This window comes from Centropristis striata, chromosome 20 (assembly GCF_030273125.1).
Source record: "Centropristis striata isolate RG_2023a ecotype Rhode Island chromosome 20, C.striata_1.0, whole genome shotgun sequence".
In the NCBI taxonomy this organism is placed as follows: Eukaryota; Metazoa; Chordata; class Actinopteri; order Perciformes; family Serranidae; genus Centropristis; species Centropristis striata.
Genome location: NC_081536.1, coordinates 32,681,030 through 32,702,812, shown reverse-complemented (window position 1 = coordinate 32,702,812; position 21,783 = coordinate 32,681,030). Strand labels below are relative to the sequence as shown.

At 38.7% G+C, this 21,783-nt stretch overlaps 1 protein-coding gene across 2 annotated transcripts; it reads right to left on the bottom strand.

Annotated features, from left to right (window-relative positions):
* Positions 1-1,479: 1,479 nt before the first annotated feature.
* Positions 1,480-17,323, bottom strand: sncga (synuclein, gamma a). 2 transcript variants are annotated; one of them, XM_059358768.1, is made up of 6 exons: positions 17,067-17,323; positions 10,539-10,580; positions 8,596-8,723; positions 7,189-7,215; positions 2,586-2,642; positions 1,480-1,915 (listed from the first exon to the last, which is right to left on the bottom strand). In XM_059358768.1, the coding sequence occupies exons 1-5, from the start codon at positions 17,185-17,187 to the stop codon at positions 2,586-2,588; spliced, it is 375 nt and encodes a 124-aa protein (XP_059214751.1). In that variant the 5' UTR covers positions 17,188-17,323; the 3' UTR covers positions 1,480-1,915. The 2 variants fall into 2 exon arrangements, with proteins under 2 accessions (XP_059214751.1, XP_059214752.1); XM_059358769.1 differs by lacking the exon at positions 7,189-7,215.
* Positions 17,324-21,783: the final 4,460 nt, after the last annotated feature.

Here is a 21,783-nt window from a genome sequence, read left to right as displayed (position 1 = left end):
AATAATTTATTCTTCAAATATAAGTGGGAGCCAAGGAATTAAACACACACACACACACACACACACACACACACACACATTTATATTTCAAATTTCAACCCATATTTTTTTACATAATAAATAATAAAATGTTGATATTACAACGTTTATTTTTATATCCTCAACAACACCGACCAGGAAGACTTTCCTCATTTAAACTCAAATAATATTTTATTATTCAAATATTTAAATCTTGTTCAGTTGTCTTTAAACATACATGACGTGTTTTTTCTTCTTCTTAATCTACCAGCTTTTGATCCACGTTTTAAATTTGAATATTAAAAAAACAACAGAACGCTCCATACTAAAAATAAAACTGAAATATCTAAATTGTTTTTATTTCCAAGTGAGTAAATGATGCAGCATGAAGAGCTGAGAACAGAAACATCCCTTCATGTTTCATGTTTCATGTTTCATGTCTCCTCCTGCAGCTTCAGTGACCCAGTTTCTGACTGGAAGAGTCACTCTGCCCTCCGCTGGTCACAAGGAGGACTGCAGCTCCACATGTTTAACAACTCAGTGAAGAACTTTAAATGTTGGTTTCCAAATCTAACATCTAGGACAGGGCTCTCAAACTCAAATTACCTGGGGGCCACTGGAGGCGGTATCAAAATGACCAACAAAAGACACAAAATGACAGAAAAAAAACCCTAAATTACTTAAAAAAGACACAAAATTATCAAAAAAGACACAAAATTACTAAAAAAAAAGACTAAAAAAGACAGAAAAAAACTAAATTATTTAAAAAAGACACAAAATTACCAAAAAAGAGACACAAAGCACACTTCAGACCCTGCGACTCTTACTTTGAAGGGGAGCGACCCCTGTTTCTGACTCTGTTTCTGACTCTTTTTCAGTTTTCATTATACGACTTAGATAATCAAACAAACTCACGTTTTGAGTGACGTGCTTTTTCACTCAGACAACGAGAAAACAAATATCTGTATTTTATTTATGTGAGTAAGATTTGAAAAGAGGAATAAACGTTATTTACGGTCCGGTTTACCGACCATTCACGCTTTTATTTTGTAAATTTTTGTTATTATAACTACAAAATGAAAATCAAATACATCTTTATCTATCCGTCCATCCCTTTCTGAGTAGTAGATGAAGTAAAAGCCTTTAATGTTAGTGTTTGTATATTGAATCGAAAATCAAATAACCACTCGTATTTTGTTTTTTAAATATCCTTTTGTGAACAACAATTCCAATGACCAAAAGATACATGGACCAACGTAGTATATGCCACTTATTCTTGCTTATTCTTGCTGTTTTTGACTTCATCCTTGCTTGTGTTTTATCATCTCTCAAATGTACGTCGCTTTGGATAAAAGCGTCTGAAAAATAACATTGTAGATTGTAGATTGTTTCGGCTCAGGAGCCTCTGTCACCTCTACAGGTTTGTTTTTGTGCAGTGAAGCAGAGAAGAAGAAACACAGGTAGATTTTAAACATTTCTTTATTTCACTTCTGTTTTGTAAAAGAAGAAATCAGCTCTGAAGCTCCGTTAATATCACAAACACAGACGGCAGTGTGTGTGTGTGTCAGTAAAGCCACATGCATCCGAAAGGCTGTCAGGGGGCGGGGCCAGCCTGGTGACGGACAGGAGGGAGGGGCGGGGCTTGTTGGACACTCGGTCCACACCGGCCAATCAGCTGAGAGTATGAACGAGCCGATTAAAACCTGACATCAGTGTGTGGAGTGACCCTGCTGAGGGTTTCTATTGGTTAATGAGGTTAGGTTACACAGTGGGCGAGCCAGGGTCAGAGGTCAGAGGTTAGAGGTGTGTTGAGCGACAGCTAAAATGTTAAAGGTTCGTCTTCTCTGATTGGACAGGAAGAAACAGGAAGTGGCTGCAGGTCGAGGAGGACGAGATTCTGAGGGAGAAAAACAACAAGAAGGTAAAGAAATTAGATTTTTATTTTTAATTAAATGTGTGTATAATCAGCAAAACTTCTTTTATTAAAAAAAAAAAACATTTTTATAGATACATATATACTTATTCTAAGAAAAACATAATGACCTAAAACAATCTTCAAATAGAATATAAAAAAGAATTAAAACCTCCCCAAAAATGCTTTAAAATATTAATAATCATAAAAAATGTGTAGATATCAGCTCTTAAATTAAACTCTTATCAGCTATTTTTCTTGTTATCATTATATTTGTCCAAACAAATGGACCTTTAGTTATACCAGGCATTAAAATGAACAAGAAACTGAAGAAAACAAGGGTCTAATCATTTTTCCATGACCGTTAAGCTCGTATTTCGCAGCCTGTACACTCGACCTATATCACTGTTTTTGAGGGGAGAACAGGCTTCATTTAATTATGTAATAAGCTCGTCACTGGACAGGAGGGGAATAAAAAGCTGAGTACAGGCCCCTCAGATCTTCACCAGCAGTTACCTGGAGCTCTCTTCCGCCCTCCTGCTGTCTAAATACTCACCAGAGCGCTAAATGTCGATAAATCTGCCAGTGAAAATAGTCTCGACCTGTCCTCCTGTGTGGGTGTAAAACGCTGTGGTGCTGTGGTTAGTTTGCTCACCTACTGTGCAGCCTGTTCGCTCTGCTCTCCGCCGGCTGCTGTCTTGGGGAGGTCGGCCTGCGGGAGAGACAACACGTCACATTACAGCCTCCAAACTCTGCCTCCATACAAAACTACAGCTCCCAGAGCAACTTTTGACATATAGAGTGAAGGTTTAACACGTTAGGTCCGTTTATGTTTTGGTCATTGGATTTCCCGTTTACAAAAGGATGTTAGAAAACAAAGACCGAGTGGTTATTTGACTTTCAAAATATAAACATTAAAATTGAAATACAGGCGTTTTTTTTCATCAGGGTCAGAGGGGGTAGACTATATTTCGTTATAACTTGTTATAATAACAATTAAAGCTGCAAGCAGCAATGAACGGGCCTGAGCAGAGTGGAGCCGTCGGGGGAGCCATCGAGCCAGGTCCAGCGATCTTTGAAGGGACGAGGTAATCAAGGACTCTCTGCTGAGTACACTGACACCTCATGCAAGCTTTTACGACAAACGGTTCATTAGTTAGGAAAGGGGCCGTGGCTAGTCAAAAAGGGCGGGACTTTATGAAATATTGTTATGTTGAACTGGTCAGTGATGAACCATCATCATGCATGACAAGTTTGAGGCAATTTGGACAATGTATTGTCAAGTTATAAGGTCTCGTGTTTTATGAAAAAAATGCCATATTCTGCCGCCATGTCCCCCCCCCCACATAGTATGACGGTCTGCAAAGCTTGTAATAACTTTTGATGTCGAAGGCTTTTGATGGTACTTAACAAGTTCAAAGTCAATCAGATTATATCTGTAGGAGGACTTTGTTAAAGTATGCAGCGTGGAAATGGCAAAAAAACATCTAAAACGCCATTTTTGATCCAAGATGGCCGACTTCTTACTCGTTTTTGGGTATGGGTTCTTGAGACTTTTTGGTGCGTCTTCCCATGATACATGGATGTACCAAATTTCGTGTCTCTACGACAAACCTGTTTTAGGGGCTCAATTCTAGGGGGTGCTACTAAGTCATTTTGCCACGCCCATTTATGAAACCAATAAAATACGTACATTTTCGACGGGATTTAATTTTGTCCCAAGTTTGGTGAGTTTTGGAATATGATAAAGCCCTCAAAAATGCGATTTATTTGCCGTTATAATGAATGGACCAATTTCAACAGGGTCCTCGCACTGTTAATGCTCAGGCCCTAAAAATTCAAATCCACTGAAAATCCAATGACCAAAACATACACAGACCACTTATCATCTAAACTTTTGAACCCTCTGAACCCCAGTTTTACTCACTGTGGCATCGCGTTTCACTGCACATACGTATGTAAAATCTAAAATCCTGCAGCTCTTTGGAAGTGGGAACAACTAAAAAACGTCTCGTCGTTATAACGACATAAATGATAAATTGATGATAGGTTCAAGGAAAGCGATAATGTCCATTTTTACAGTTTCTTTCTACAATAAACGCTGGATTTGCCGATTTCTTTAAACAAAACATACTTTTGAGGGTTCAGAGGGTTAAATTGTTTCATGATTGAACCATTTAACAATCTCTTATAAATGTATCACCAATCCCTCAGGGAGAATTGTAACTTTATATGTAATAGCAGGGAAACCTTTCTGTGCAGATAAAGCCAAAGATGAGATCAAGCTGAAAGAAAACAGCCATGTTAGTCTCTGTCCACCTGAAGACTGAATCCTTCTACTCTGTTTGTCCTGTTGCTCTCTGGCTGTTCTTTCATCAACAACCAACAAAGTGATCCAAACAAAACAAAACAAAAAAGATGTAAACTGAGGTGGGCGGCTGTCGTTAGTGAAGTAAAGAACATCGTCATCAGCGTAACATCAAACATTTCTTCTTCATGCTTTATTAGTTTTATAAATCTGAGTGGAAACCTAAACATAAATATCTTCAAAAATATACAAATCAATTCAAGACCCAAAGAATCTTTAAAAAAATAATTGAATAAATATATTTAAAACAATCTAAATTTCCGAATATAGAAATGAATGAAAGACCCCGAAATATTTTTAAAAATGAAATGAAATTAGCCAAAAATCTTCCACAGATTTTTGCTGTCCTGTGAGAATCACGTTTCTCTAAAAAGTCAAAAATTAATAAACAGATGTTTTCAGCTAACTTAATTTCCTCATAAGCTACCTGAAAATATGAAAAATGAATTAAAGAAAATAAACTAAAAAATGAAAACTGCATTGAATAAATATCGAAAAACAAAGAATAATTGTTGCTAGCCAAGTGTTCTGTTCTGTTCCAAACTAAATAAAACAATCATCATTTAAAAAATAAAATCAAACAAGAATGTGTGCAGCTGTCAGCTGTCAGCTGTTAGAGAAGTAAAGAATGTCGTCATCAGCATAACGTCGAACATTTCTTCTTCATGCTTTGTTAGTTTTATACATCTGAGTGGAAACCATCATCACACGTCGAGATCAGCAGCTTCATAACATGTTCAGTGTTTATAGGAACTAGGAACTACAGTTGTGAATCAGCGTATCGGCCCCACAGCACGATTTTATCCCGATACTTGAGTCATGATATAATATTATTGCGATTTTAAGAATTTTGTGATATGGTGAGTATTACGATACAATATTTTGAGATTTAACTGTTTCACTGTATTTTGTGTACACAAAATTAAAATTCAATTAAGAATTGTTTTGTCCAATAAGAGAAAATTCTCAGTCTATTCATCTCACTTCAGTCTTTTTTTATTTGTCCACAATGAGAGTCAAACCCACAGACTGACCAACAAAGTATTCAATCAAACTGAACTGAACTGATATCAAACATGTATCATTATGTAGCATTTTATCAAACTTTCACAAACAACAAGCTTCACTGCTCTCAATTTTTTTTAATGAAACATAAAAAAAGCCAAAATTTGCAGCGTTATTTCGACAACTTATTGACACGATATCCTGACGTCCATGTTGCTTATAATGGGTGTTTCCATTACAGTTGAATACCCAGAATGAGGCGGGTCTCACTCGCCGAAATGCCCCTAATTTGAATATGAGCCGTCCTGAGCAGTCTTTTGCCCAGCAGGGCCATTTTTCTCCCCTGAAAAAAGCCTGGTTGCTGAATGGATAAAACGCTAAGCAGGATGTGACGTAGTACTCGACGCCACAACAACACGCGCCATTTGTAAAAGCCACAAGCGACAATAAACATTAAACCCTTTCATAATATGATCCCGCTAATTCCCGATACATTGCCGTAAAGATCAGTGCCAGCTCTTTGCCTTAGGGAGTTCATAGTGATCTTGTGAAGGCGTGATTTTCTGCTCTTTCATAGTGCAGTCCGGCGTCGCGGAACGAGGTGCACAGTAGCACAGTGCTAACAGGCTAACAGTTAGCTCTGTAGCAGTACAGTGTGTATGTGCTAACAGGCTAACAGTTAGCTCTGTAGCAGTACAGTGTGTATGTGCTAACAGGCTAACAGTTAGCTCTGTAGCAGTACAGTGTGTATGTGCTGCTGCTGGAGGAGGTGTTCACTTAGCGATCTCTGTTTGTTTACAACAAACAGCGGACACTGCACAGTTAGCGATGCCGATCACGATGTTTATGATCAGTGGAGACGCTGTGCATAATTAGCCACGCTGGTTTGTGTATGATCACAATGACAATGACAATATAAATATCAATTTTTGGCGGCCATGAATCAATATAATATTGCCACGCAAAATATCACGATACTATGCTGTATCGATTTCCCCACCTCCATTAACTTAATTATAAAGTAATCCATTACTGTAATCTGTATCTGTCGCTTGACGAGTCTTCTATTTTCTGCAAATAGGGCGGATATAAAAAGATCATCTTGCCTTTCATGCGTTTACGGATATTATGTCAGAAGTCGTAACTTTAAGGCCAGAGAGTTTATTCTCAAACAAGAATTAAACCTGAGATGATTTCCAGGGTTTTCACTAAAGACTGAGTTATTTTGCAGAAATGTACTGTATCATTTTACAGGGATTCCTTGTTTTGTGCAAATGCCATAAAAAATAACTTTCATTACAAATATTAATCATAAAATGGAAATTGAAAAACAGTATGATTCAATTGTTTAATGGTCTTCAATGTGAAATTAAAGTGTAATTAAAGTGTAGTTTCCACTGACTCATATTCTCATATTAAAGTAAAAAAAAAAAAAAAAAAAAAAAAAAAAACTTTTTTTCTTCTACAGATATATATTCTTGATTACAGATATTTGCTGCATTTTACATATATAATATATTTTTAAAGAAATTATCTGTAAAATAACTTACGGTTGTAAGAAAACAGAAAATTCCTTAATTTGACATTCAGTAATATGATGTGTATGTTTTGTATTTTTTACAAAGATTTCACTGTAATTTAACATTTAATTCAATTAAGCAATTAAAGAATACTGTAAAAACAACTTCCATAATAGTAATAAAAGCTTTTTTATGGCAACATCTGTAAAATAATACAGTACATTTCTGTAAAACTATTTTTTTTTTTACAGTGCAGTTGATGGAAGCTTAAATATTAATTATGATTAATTGAAGCTGTAAGTTTTTTCAGGCAGCGAGCGTCATGCCATGCAACCCGTCAATCAACCCCCCGACCAATCAGGCACCTCCTCAGCCACTGGTCCCTCCTCCTCCTGCTCCCAGAGATTTGTGAAGACAGAAAATAAAAGTTATCAACACAACACAGATTCAAATATTATAAATATTATCACTGAGGCAGAATTTAATGCTTCACATATTTAGTGAAGTCTGTATTTTATCTCTTTATATTATCTCTAAAACTTTTTCAACTTCATGATAATTAACAATATTTAAATTTAGGAGAAATATTTGTATTTTGTTTTGTAGGCAAAAAAAAAATTTTGATAGAAAAATTCAACACTTTAATTTTTTAAATATGAAAACTTAATTAGATTGTTCAAGTATTTATTCAGATATTAGCACAATTTTGATTTTTAGCAATATTTTGTTTTATTTTATATATTCTGTAAACCTTGAAAACAAAAACTGTTTAGAGACTTAAAAAAGAAGACGTTTTTTTACAGTTTATATTTAAGATACAACCATGTTTTTGTTCATATTTAAGATTTATTTATTATTCTATATTTACCTGTGAAACACTTTATTACCTTAACATTGCAAATTAAAAATGTAAATGAGCAGATTTTCATTTTTAAAAAATGTACGTGCAGAGTAGAAAATGACATAAACAAATACATTTAAACTTTATTGTTTTTATCTTTAATATCTGCAACAATCATCTCTAAAATACCAGAATATTAGTCTGAACCTCTTTAACCCTTTGACGGCTTTGACAACACGGGTCTAAAGTGACCCGATATGTATGAGTTTTTATCTTCTATATCTTTGCAATAAATTATTTTCATCATTCAGTATTCCAGGTTTTCCTCAATTAGTTTGTTTTTGATCATCATAAATCCTAAATTTATGTTTTCCTTTATTATTTTTTTTAAATAAAATCCCATTTTGTGTCACTACTCTTCTCTGTACAGCATGGGTCAAAAATGACCCATATCCATTTTTTTAGCGAAGTAACGTGCTAAGCTAACTACTTAGCTAACTTCTTGGCTAAGTATTTAGCTAAGTAGCTTGCTAAGCTAACTACTAGCAAGCTACTTAGTCAAGTAGTTAGCTATGTAATAATACAAAAACTTTCTTTCTTCATAAAGTATGAGAGGCAAAATGGAAATAATGATCTGTTTTTTTTTTATCAAAAACAAGATATTTAAAGAATACTTGGAATATTCAATCATAAAATGAGTTGATATCAAAAGATAGAGCACAGAAACACACAGTAAACATTAAATAACATGGAGGGAATGAATGAGGGTCATTTTTGACCCATGTTGTGCATCAAAGGGTTAAAGCTGCATTCAGAACATTAAATGTAACTATGTATTTTAACATTAAAATTTAATCCAAAATTAAGAAAATGAAAGTTTTTTTATACGTAAATGAATTCCCTCTCGGTCTAATTAGGTGACATCACGCACCTTGTTGACGAATCCGCTCGCCAGCGCTGCGTTCTCCACGCCCTCCACCGCCGCCTGGGCAACCTCGTTGGCTCCAGAAACCGCCGTGTCGGCAACAACGTTGGCCTGCTCGGTCGACTTCTGAGAGACTGGAAACAGCAAGAAGATGGTGATGAACAGGGACAGATATGTTACTGACATTTGAATAAGAATAAGGCTGTTTCCACTACAGTAATACCCGGAATGAGGCGGGTCTCACTGGCTGAAACGCCCCTAATTTGAATATGAACAGTCCGGAGCGGACTTTTTATGGGACTTTTTTCGTCCCTGTAGAAGAGCAGGGTCTTTTTTCTCCCCTGAAAACAGCCTGGTTGCTGATTGGATAGAACGCTAAGCAGGATGCGACGTAGTACTCACAACAACACGCAAAATATAATTCGTGACTTTTCAGACCCCCTTAGAGACTATTTTTCAAAAAAGGTACTCGTGACAAATCCAGCAACTTTTTCTGGTGTTATTGGAGACTTTTGGAGACTCGTTCTTACTCTTCTTAACTCTTTGGAGTCTTAAAGGGCTATTTTGTCCATTTTTTAATCCTTTTCATGTCTTTTCCTGTCTTTGTAAGTCATTTTGTGTCCTTTTTGGTCATTTGTGTATTTTTTGTCTTTTTTTGTGTCTTTTTTGTCACTTGTGTCTTTATTGGTAATTTTGTGTCTGTTGTGTCTTTTTTAGTGATTTTGTGTCTTTTTTTGTCATTTGTGTCTTTTTTGTGTCTTTTTTGGTCATTTTGTGTCTGTTGTGGTTTTTTTGGTTATTTTGTCTTCTCATTTCGTGTCTTTTTTGGTCATTTTGTGGGGGTTTTTTGGTCATTTTGTGGGGTTTTTTTGGTCAATTTGTGTCTTTTTTTTGGTCATTTTGTGTCTTTTTTGGTCTGCTTTGTTTTTACGTCTGGACGTGATGAAGAAGCCATGCTTTGGCGCTTTTGGAGACTCCAGAGGGTTAACGAGCCGCCGGAGTCGAATCGGCCCATTCCTCAAGCAGCAGTCTCTCCCAGCTGCAGTCACAGAGCCGGAGGGGATGTTAACCCCTTATGAAAAAAAATCTTTAAAAAAATATTGATGTTTGGTGATTTAATAGCAGTTTTAGAGTGTGTGGCCTTTTTTGGCCACGAGGGTCACCAGAGGGAATATCTGACACTGCATCAAAAATACTAATGCAGTCAAATCAGTTTCATTGCTAATCTTTGACATCCCCAAGCCTCTAATCTCACCAAAACCCCAGCTCCCTACTATTTATTATATGGAAAATAATTCATTTTTTTTGTGATTTTTTGGAAGAAATTATAGAAAAACTTCAAATATATAAACTGGCATATACAGGGTTAAAATTCTGAAAATGATTTAATGTTTGGTAGTTTTGAACAAGTCTGAAGTTGTTTAAGCGATTTATGAAAAAAAAATTGAAAAAATTATTGATGTTTGGTGATTTAATAGCAGTTTTAGTGTGCGTGGACCTTTTTAGCCATGAAAGTCACCAGAGGGCAGTAAATGCACCAATGGAGTATAAAAGACATGTAAGGGTTAATGACAATGGATTTAAAAAAATTTTACTAAAAAGAAAAGTTCCAGCAAAAATTCATGAGTCAAGCTGTAACAAAGCCAAAATGATCAACAAATGGGAAAAAAAAGAAGAGAAAAATGGCCTAAAATACAAGGGGAGAACATAGAATATTAAGACTAAACAAGGGTTAAATGTATTTTTTGCTGCTAAATTGATGCCAGAAGTATTGAAATGTGAGAAAGAGAGAGTTTATCCTGTGAGTACCGTCTCTAGTTAAAGCCTGTCAGGGTGTTTTACTCTCTCGGGTCGTCCTGGAACGTTTGTGCCAGTCGAGTGCTTCAGTTATTAATAGGACGAACAGGAATGTTGAATGTGTTCAAGAAAAGAACAAAAGGTTTGCTGACCTGTGTTCACGCCGGTCACCACTCCCTCCATCGTCTTGTTTCCTAGAAGAGAGATTAGAAAAAACATTGTTAATCCTCCGAATGCTCAGCTCGCATTTTCTGGCATTTTTTCCTTCTTTAACCCTCAAAAAGTCTCTTTTCTTTGCAGAAAATCTCCAACAATCCACGTTTATCGTAGAAAGAATCCTGTTAAAAACTGTAAATTCTGCGATCTGCTCTGTGTAAACAGCCTCTCCTGTCCTCTCCTCTCTGCTCTGTGTAAACAGCCTCTCCTGTCCTCTCCTCTCTGCTCTGTGTAAACAGCCTCTCCTGTCCTGTCCTCTCCTCTCTGCTCTGTGTAAACAGCCTCTCAGCCAGAATTTAATGTTAAACATTGTTAAACCTCCGAATGCTCATCTAGCATTTTCTGGCTTTTATTTCTAGTTTCCATTTATAAGAATATTTGGTGATCAAAATTAACAACAGTTAAGATTCATTTTTTCCTTCTTTAACCCTCAAAAAGTCTCTTTTCTTTGCAGAAAATGTACAATAATCCACGTTTATCGTACAAAGAATCACTTTGTCCTGCATGTGTCCAAAAATAAAGCAGATCCTGTTAAAAACTGTAAATTCTGCGCTCTGCATATGCAATCAGAAAACTGTATTTAAAGTATGAAAATGAAGTCAAATTAAATAAAAAAACATTTGAAAAGCAGCGTGGGCTCGATGTCGGCAGCTGTAAACTGGGTGACACGGATAAATAATTGAGCAGCCGAGCTGAGAGAAACCAGGTCAGAGCAGTTCATCACACTGAAAGATTCAATCTGATATTTTACTTACAGGAAATAAAACCATAAAACCTGAAGGAAATAAAACGTATTTTATGATAGATTCACGCTCCTCAGCTCAAATACCAAAACACATTTTACTGACTTTGCAGATTTTTAAAATGTTGTGTGTTTGTTTCACTGTTATATAACCGTCAGTGAAACTAGACATTTACTGCAAATGTTTCAAATTAAAAGCCAGCGAGGAACAAGAGGAAGTGTGACCATGACACTGCTGGAAGGCAGTGTCATGGCCACACTCCACACTTGAAACATTGGCAAACAGCAAGAAAAAGATTTTAGTATTTCCAGCATTTTATTAAAAAAAGAAAAAATATCTCCGACCTGAACGTGAACCAAACCAGTTTATAGGAATATTTGATTTAGTGACTGTACCATAGATTCCAATGATGAATAAATCTCACATTTTTCTGCAAATTTTGCAAACTGGGTCTAAAAAATTGTCAGAAAGTCTGCAGCGACATCAGCAACATCTTTTATATCTAAACAGTTTTCCTACTACCAATAAAAACAGCCTCTCCTCTCCTGTCCTCTCCTCTCTGCTCTGTGTAAACAGCCTCTCCTCTCCTCTCCTCTCAGCTCTGTGTAAACAGCCTCTCCTCTCTTGTCCTCTCCTCTCTGCTCTGTGTAAACAGCCTCTCCTCTCCTGTCCTCTCCTCTCTGCTCTGTGTAAACAGCCTCTCCTGTCCTCTCCTCTCTACTCTGTGTAAACAGCCTCTCCTCTCCTGTCCTCTCCTCTCTACTCTGTGTAAACAGCCTCTCCTCTCTTGTCCTCTCCTCTCTACTCTGTGTAAACAGCCTCTCCTGTCCTCTCCTCTCTACTCTGTGTAAACAGCCTCTTCTGTCCTCTCCTCTCTGCTCTGTGTAAACAGCCTCTCCTGTCCTCTCCTCTCTACTTTGTGTAAACAGCCTCTCCTGTCCTCTCCTCTCCTCTCAGCTCTGTGTAAACAGCCTCTCCTCTCCTGTCCTCTCCTCTCAGCTCTGTGTAAACAGCCTCTCCTCTCCTGTCCTCTCCTCTCTGCTCTGTGTAAACAGCCTCTCCTGTCCTCTCCTCTCTACTCTGTGTAAACAGCCTCTCCTGTCCTCTCCTCTCTACTCTGTGTAAACAGCCTCTCCTCTCCTGTCCTCTCCTCTCTACTCTGTGTAAACAGCCTCTCCTCTCTTGTCCTCTACTCTCTACTCTGTGTAAACAGCCTCTCCTGTCCTCTCCTCTCTGCTCTGTGTAAACAGCCTCTCCTGTCCTCTCCTCTCTACTCTGTGTAAACAGCCTCTCCTCTCCTGTCCTCTCCTCTCTACTCTGTGTAAACAGCCTCTCCTCTCCTGTCCTCTCCTCTCTACTCTGTGTAAACAGCCTCTCCTGTCCTCTCCTCTCTACTCTGTGTAAACAGCCTCTCCTCTCCTGTCCTCTCCTCTCTACTCTGTGTAAACAGCCTCTCCTCTCTTGTCCTCTCCTCTCTACTCTGTGTAAACAGCCTCTCCTGTCCTCTCCTCTCTGCTCTGTGTAAACAGCCTCTCCTGTCCTCTCCTCTCTGCTCTGTGTAAACAGCCTCTCCTGTCCTCTCCTCTCTGCTCTGTGTAAACAGCCTCTCCTGTCCTCTCTTCTCTGCTCTGTGAGAGATTCTGACACAAATATCAACATTTTAACACAAGTTTTGGTCACTTTTTATAACTAGATGTGTTCAAGGGCCGTCGGAAAGTTGAAACTCGGGCGATAATGTCTGTTTTTGTAGTTTCTTTCTGTGATAAACTGGATTTTTGGTGTTTTTTTCCTACAGAAAACAGACTTCAGAGGGGTCTTGAGGACTTTTCTTCTCCGTCCTGTTTCTGCGCTGTGATTGGCCGCTCTGTGGGAGTAGCTGGACCAGTTTCAGCTTGTTGTTTGCTCCAGATCGGGGCGGGGCCGGAGGTTTGTCCCAGTGGGCGTCCGGCCATGTGACGCTCCGACTGAACGGACTCTTTGTCTGATTCACGTCACTGACGGGAAGATCTGATGCATATTTAATGAGTCCATCTCCTCTAATGGAGAATACGTTTCATAAACAGTTATTATCATGTATTGTTTGCCGAACGTCCACATCGTCTGGAAATCAGCTGATCTGACGTCAGGCTGCACTGTAAACAACAACAAGTTCCTTTACAGCTATTTACTGTTTTATTTACACGGTTTTACTGTTTTCTTCTACATTAAGTGTACATTTAACATAAATATAAATGTAAAATTAATCATAAAAAACTGTAATAATCCACAGTAATATGACACTTCCTGTCATATTACAGTAAAACTGTTTAGTTATTCTACAGATATATATTTATATTTTAAATACAGATATTTACTGTTTATTATCTATATTTTTAAAGAGATTGTTTGTAAAATAACTTACGGTTCTTTCTGTTATTATTACATTTTTTACAGTGTACTCTGCCTTCCTTCAGTTGGTTCAGGTTTTACCTTTTTTGAGTGTTTATTGGATGTTTTATTATATCTTTATAAACATTTCTAAATCTGTAAACCTTCTCAGATGATGCATTGAGCACTTTCACATCATAAATATTGCTACAAAATATGTTTTGTTACATTTTATTTTCAGTTTTTGGTCCTCGGACACCAACAAACTGTTGGTTTAAAAAGTTTAGGCCTTTTTTTTTTTCTTTTCTTTTTTTTTTACATTTTGTGTGTTTCTTTGGTCATTTTACGTATTTTTCTTGGTAATTTTTGTGTTTTTTTGTCTCTTTTTTGATCATTCTTTAGGTAGTTTTACATTTTACATCTCTTTACATCTATTTCTGGCTTTTATTTCTAATTTCCATTTATACGAATATTTGTAATATTTTACATCTTATTTACATCGTCTCCTGGGGGTCTCTAACACAGCTCCCATAGACTCCTATGAGAGTCTCTACAACAGCTCCCATAGACTCCTATGAGAGTCTCCACCACAGCTCCCATAGACTCCTATGAGAGTCTCTACCACAGCTCCCATAGACTCCTATGAGAGTCTCTAACACAGCTCCCATAGACTCCTATGAGAGTCTCTACAACAGCTCCCATAGACTCCTATGAGAGTCTCCACCACAGCTCCCATAGACTCCTATGAGAGTCTCTACCACAGCTCCCATAGACTCCTATGAGAGTCTCTACCACAGCTCCCATAGACTCCTATGAGAGTCTCCACCACAGAGCCTATAGACTCCTATTAGAGTCTCTACCACAGCTCCCATAGACTCCTATGAGAGTCTCTAACACAGCTCCCATAGACTCCTACGAGAGTCTCCACCACAGCTCCCATAGACTCCTATGAGAGTCTCTACCACAGCTCCCATAGACTCCTATGAGAGTCTCCACCACAGCTCCCATAGACTCCTATGAGAGTCTCTACCACAGCTCCCATAGACTCCTATGAGAGTCTCCACCACAGAGCCTATAGACTCCTATGAGAGTCTCTACCACAGCTCCAATAGACTCCTATGAGAGTCTCTACCACAGCTCCCATAGACTCCTACGAGAGTCTCCACCACAGCTCCCATAGACTCCTATGAGAGTCTCTAAAACAGCACCCATCGACTCCTATGAGAGTCTCTACCACAGCTCCCATAGACTCCTATGAGAGTCTCTAAAACAGCACCCATCGACTCCTATGAGAGTCTCTACCACAGCACCCATAGACTCCTATGAGAGTCTCTAACACAGCTCCCATAGATTCCTATGAGAGACTCTCAAACAGCGCCCATAGACTCCTATGAGAGTGTCCACCACAGCGCCCATATGCTCCTATGAGAGTCTCTAACACAGCGCCCATAGACTCCAATGAGAGTCTCTACCACAGCTCCCATAGACTCCTATGAGAGTCTCAGGACATGGTGGGGTTCACTGCTTGAACAAAAAGCTGCAGTTTGGTTGAATTTGTGCTCCGTCAGCACTTCTCTAAGTTTTGGGCCAAACAGTTCCAGGTTTCGTTTCTAAACGATGTTTGAATCAGACGGTGAACTTTGGTTTAAAAAGAGTTTAAACTGTTTCTCTCTTGGCTTTAAAACGAGACGTTTGTTTCTTCATCCTCTGATGCAACGCGACATTTGACCACAGATCCATTTTTATATTAATCGGGATTAAACGTCAGGAGAGGGGCGTGGCCTGACCGGAAGTGGGCGGAGCCTGTTTGGAACGATGACATCATAAGAGGGTTGTTGTTGTTCTTTCTCCACCAAAATGTTCTTTTCTCTCTCTCCATCTTTTCTTTCTGCACGCAGACTTTTAACGCGTCGCGGCACAATGAATTACACTTTTCTCTTCATGGTTTTAGTATTTCAGATTCAGCTTCTTGCCCTCCGTTCGTCGCTCCCTCCATCCTTCTCGTCCTCCTCCATCCCTTTATCTCTCTTTCCACCAAAAGATTTCTGTTTTCATGTCAGTTGTGATTTATTTTACTCTTTCCGTCCCTCGTTCCTGCTCTGAATTTGCTTCATGTCTGGTTGAATTACACTTTTCTCTTTCTGATTTTAATATTTTAACATTCAGCTTCTTGTCCTCCACCCATCTATCCCTCCATCCCTCCATTCCTCTTGTCCTCCACCCATCCCTCCTTCATTTTCCACCAAAGATCAGAAATGTTAAAGTGCAATTTGGTGTAAAAATCAACATTTTTCTGCCTTTTTCTCTCTTAATGCCTTTCTTCTCTTTCTGACTTTAATATTTTAGATTCAGTTTCTTGTCCTCCATTTGTCGCTCTCTCCATCCCTCCCTCCACCCATCCCTCCACCCATCCTTCCTTCATCTCCCACCCAAAGAGAAACGCTCAGGTCAGAAGTTTTAATGTGAAATTTGGTTTTTAAAAAATGGACTTTTCTCTCTTTTATCAATCCCTCCATCTTTAGATGACTTCAGCTTCCGGTCCTCCATCCCTCCCTCCATTCCTCTTCTCCTCCTCCCATCCCTCCTTCATTTTCCACCAAAGATCACAAATGTTAAAGTGCAATTTGGTGTAAAAATCAACATGTTTCTTCTCTTTCTGATTTAATATTTTAGATTCAGCTTCTTGTCCTCTGTTTGTCGCTCTCTCCATCCCTCTCTCCCTCCCTCTCTCCCTCCCTCTTCTCCTCCACCCATCCCTCCTCCCATCCCTCCTTCATCTCCCACCCAAAGAGAGACGATCAGGTCAGAAGTTTTATTGGGATATTTGGTGTAAAAATGGACTTTTCTCTCTTTTATCAATCCCTCCATCTTTAGATGACTTCAGCTTCCGGACCTCCCTCCATCCCTCTCGTCCTCCACCCATCCCTCCTTCATTTTATACCAAAGATCAGAAATGTTAAAGTGCAATTTGGTGTAAAAATCAACATGTTTCTGTCGTTTTCCCTCTTCTATTAATGCATTTCTTCTCTTTCTGATTTAATATTTTAGATTCAGCTTCTTGTCCTCCCTTTGTCGCTCCCTCCATCCCTCTCTCCCTCCCTCCATTCCTCTCCTCCTCCACCCATCCCTCCTTCAATTTCCACCAAAGATCAGAAATGTTAAAGTGCAATTCGGTGTAAAAATCAACATTTTTTCTGCCTTTTTCTCCCTTTCATCCCTCCTTCATCCCTCCTTCCTTAACAGTTGGTCATTTCATGTTAAATGCAACTTTCTCTTATTTTTCATCCCTTTCTCCTCCCTACCTCCTTCCCTCCTTCCCTCTCTCCCTCCCTCCTTCCCTCCCTCGCCGCTCACCGACGTAGAAGACGCCCTCCTTGGTCTTGCTGGCGGCCTCCTCCACGCCGGCCTTCGTCTTCTCAGCGGCAGCCACCACTCCGTCCTTCGCCATCGAGAATCCTTTCTTCAGAGCGTCCATGATGTCTTCTTCTTCTTCTTCTTCTTCTTCTTCTTGTTTCTTCTGTCTATTATCCTCACCTCTTTTCAGTTGTTCTTTCTTTCTACTTGTTCTTCTTCTTCTTCTTCTTCTTCTTCTTCTTCTGCTGCTGCTGCTCCGTCCGCCTCGGCTGTCTCGTCTCTTCTCGTCTGTCAGCGATCTGTTCTTCCTGCTAATGGACGAGAGGGAGAGAGGGAAGGGTGGAGAGAAAGAAGGGTGGAGAGAGGGCACGTGAGACAGAGAGAGAGAGAGAGAGAGAGAGAGAGAGAGATACAGTATGCAAGCAACATGGGACTCTATTGTGCAGCAGAGAGAGAGAGAGAGAGAGAGAGAGAGAGAGAGAGAGAGAGAGAGAGATGAGGAAGCAGATTTGTGTATTGAACTTGGCCTGGATCCACGCGGAGCATTAGCTGATGCACTTTATTTTACGCAGTACTAATATGTAAAAAGTCTGAAATATGCAAAATAATGTCAATTTACCAAATGTAAAATATCCCAAATAATATCAGTAAAATACAAAGAAATATCAGGGACATTACCTGTAAAATGTTGGTGAAATTGGTGGTATGGAAATGGTAGAAATTTGTGAAAAGAATTCCAAAATATTATCTGGGAAAAAAGATGGAAAATATCACAAGAAAAATTAAAAAAAATATTTTAAAAATAGGTGAGATTTTCACCAAAATATTCTAAATAATATCAGTAAAATACATAGAAAAATATAGGGAAAATGATAAAATATTGCTGAAATATCAGGAAAATGTGTGAATAAAAAAAAATCCAAGATGGTATTGATAAGATATATGGAAATGTGTCAGAGAAATATGCAAAAATAAAATGAGTAGAATAAATCACAAAATATTTCAAATTATATCAGTAAAATACACAAAAAATATCAGAGACATTACCTGTAAATTTTTGCGTGAGATTTCAGTAAAAACTTGTGAAAAATATTCCAAAATACAATCTGGAAAATAGATAGAAAATATCACAAGAAATATTCCAAAAAGTATTTAAAAAAAAGGTGAGGTTTTCACCAAAATATCCCAAATAATATAAGTAAAATACACAAAAAATATCAGAGACATTACCTGTAAAATTTTGGTGAAATATCAGTAAAAATTTGTGAAAAAAAATTCCCAAATATTATCTGGAAAATAGATGGAAAATATCACAAGAAACATTCCCGAAAATATAAAAAAAAATAGGTGAGGTTTTCATCAAAATATTTTAAATAATATCAGTAAAATACATAGAAAAATATAGGGAAAATTATAAAGTATTGCTGAAATATATAATATGCAAAATAAAAAGAGCAGAATAGATCACAAAATGTTTAAATAACAATCAAAAATATTTAAAAATACCTGGGAAAGTTCATCGAAAATCACAACAGATATAATAAATAAAATCAGTTGAGTATGAAAATAAAAAAATCTAAACATCATTAAAATAGATGAAAATGAACATAAAGAAATATAAAAAAATAAAGAGATTCTGACAGAAATATCAACATTTTAAGACGAGTTTTGGTCAGTTTTTATAAAGGAAACGTTCGTAACTGATGATCCGTTCAAGGACCGTCGGAAAGTTCAAACTCTGATGATAATGTCTGTTTTTACAGTTTTCTGTCAGTGTGTCAGTCTGAGCCAATCAGAGGCCGAGGAGGGCCGGTCATGCCTTCACCATCCTAGAAAGAATATACTGTATCCTCCACCCCCCTCTGTCCTGACAGGAACTTGACTATGAGTCAGCACAAAAACACACACACACACACACACACGCACACACACACACACACACACACACACACACACACACAGACACACACACACACAGACACACCCTTGTCCTCTGTCACTGATTGGCTCTCAGTGGCGCCGGCCTATTTTTAGATCCTGTTTCATTTCATTTCTGTCTTTTTATTTTTTTTTATTTTCCAAGAGGAGGGGTGATCAATACACACACACACACACACACACACACACACACACACACACACACACACACACGTATCGATGTTGTGAGGAAATGCAACCTCCTTTTTTTCTTCACTCTCTCACTAAAAAGCATATTTTTCTCTCTTTCGTCTTTAATTGAAATGAACCTTAACGAAGTTTTGAGATATTTAGATTTATTTTAACCTGGTTGTTGGATATTACATTACATTACATTACATGTCATTTAGCAGACGCTTTTGTCCAAAGCTACTTACAATAAGTGCATTCAACCTGATGGTACTAGACATAGACCACAGGAATCGAGTAAGTACATAACTTTAAGAGCTAACTGTCATCGCTAAAGGAGTGCTATATGTTAAAGAAGAAACAATGAAACAATGGACAATGAAAGAAAGACATGTCATTAAGACAGGGGGTTTAAACTAGGAAAGGTTTTTTTTTTTTTTTTAGCTCATGGAGACTTTAACCTCTTATCATTCTGCATAACTGTGGGGGCTGTTAATTAATCAATTAATTCAAACTATTAAGGTGTATGAGGGTTCAGAATGTTTGTCTAAAGTGGGCATGTCAGTAAAGAGGAGACATGTGGGTTATCAGCATAAAGTGGGCATGTCAGTAAAGTGGAGACTTGTGGGTTATCAGCATAAAGTGGGCATGTCAGTAAAGTGGAGACTTGTGGGTTATCAACATAAAGTGGGCATGTCAGTAAAGTGGAGACTCGTGGGTTATCAACATAAAGTGGGCATGTCAGTAAAGTGGAGACTTGTGGGTTATCAGCATAAAGTGGGCATGTCTGTGAAGAGGAGACTTGTGGGTTATCAGCATAAAGTGGGCATGTCAGTAAAGAGGAGACTCGTGGGTTATCAACATAAAGTGGGCATGCCTGTGAAGAGGAGACTTGTGGGTTATCAGCATAAAGTGGGCATGTCTGTGAAGAGGAGACTTGTGGGTTATCAGCATAAAGTGGGCATGTCAGTAAAGAGGAGACTCGTGGGTTATCAACATAAAGTGGGCATGTCAGTAAAGTGGAGACTCGTGGGTTATCAACATAAAGTGGGCATGTCAGTAAAGTGGAGACTTGTGGGTTATCAGCATAAAGTGGGCATGTCTGTGAAGAGGAGACTTGTGGGTTATCAGCATAAAGTGGGCATGTCAGTAAAGTGGAGACTCGTGGGTTATCAGCATAAAGTGGGCATGTCAGTAAAGTGGAGACTCGTGGGTTATCAACATAAAGTGGGCATGTCAGTAAAGTGGAGACTCGTGGGTTATCAACATAAAGTGGGCATGTCAGTAAAGTGGAGACTCGTGGGTTATCAACATAAAGTGGGCATGTCTGTGAAGAGGAGACTTGAACCAATTGATTTTGCCTCAAAATTGAGCTGGTAACGCCTCTGAAAGAAAAAAAAACAGCAAAAAAGACAGTTGTCACGTGTTCTATAGAATATACAGAATATAAACGATAAGTTGAAAGACCAGAGAGTCTCTGCAGCAGGTCGGCCTCGTACAGTTTTGTTGCTGGGTCTGCAGAAACATAAATAAAAACACAATGATTACAGAGACGGGCATGTGAGAACACACACACACACACACACACACACACGCACACACGACCCTCGTTAAAACACTGCAGCTATCAATTAGCAGGCAGGTGTTGGATTCCTCACTCAGGTGATCTGGAGCAGGTTGTTCAGAGAGCTGAAGTCAGCATGTTAACCCTCAGTTTACCGGTCTGTCAACAGTTACCATCAAATATCACACTAAACAGTCGGAAATTATTTTATATATAATCTATGTCTCTTACAGGCTGTTTTGAGTCTTGTAGTAGTGTTCTTTTTGTCTATTTGTGGTTGTTTTGAGTCCTGTAGTGGTGGTTTTATGTCTCTTAGGCTGCGTTCAGACTGCAGGCGAATCTGATTCAAATCAGATTCCTACTCAAATCAGATTTTTAAGGCTGACTGTCCACACTGTTTTTAGCAAGTGTCCAAATCGGATATGGCTCTGTTCAGACTGGGCCATATTATTGACTGATCTGACAGGTTGCCATAGTAACGGCGTCAGAGCGTCAGACGTCGTGACGGCGTCAGACATCGTCAGACGTCATTTGATTGCGACAGCGACAAGAACAACAACAACAAACATGATGGAGGCAGGTCACCTCAGTATATTGGCCTTATCTCTGTCCAGAAGAGGAGCAGAACATCTCAGACGCACCAGGGGAGAAACCGGGCGGATGGACGCCCCCGTCGGGTCCGTATGAGTCGGGGCGGCTGCCGGTGGACACCTCGTCTCCGCGCTGCCGCGTAGAGTGACGTCACGGACAGTCAAAACCGATCTGAGTATTTGGAGGTTCAGACTGAGACGCATCTGTCCAAATGCGATCCTAAACTACCTCCCGAAGGTGGTTTCGATCCGGTTCGCAAAAATCGGATTTCATGTGATTTGTGACTGTTCAGACTTCCAAGTTCCAATCTGAATGGGCTCAAAATCGGATTTTGGCTGGCAGTCTGAACGAGGCCTTATGCTGGGCTTACACCGATTACAACGATTTTCCCAGTCCCAGACTAAAAACTGAAAGTCTTTAGAAAAATCTAAGAGTTTTACTGGAGTCACGGCGCTC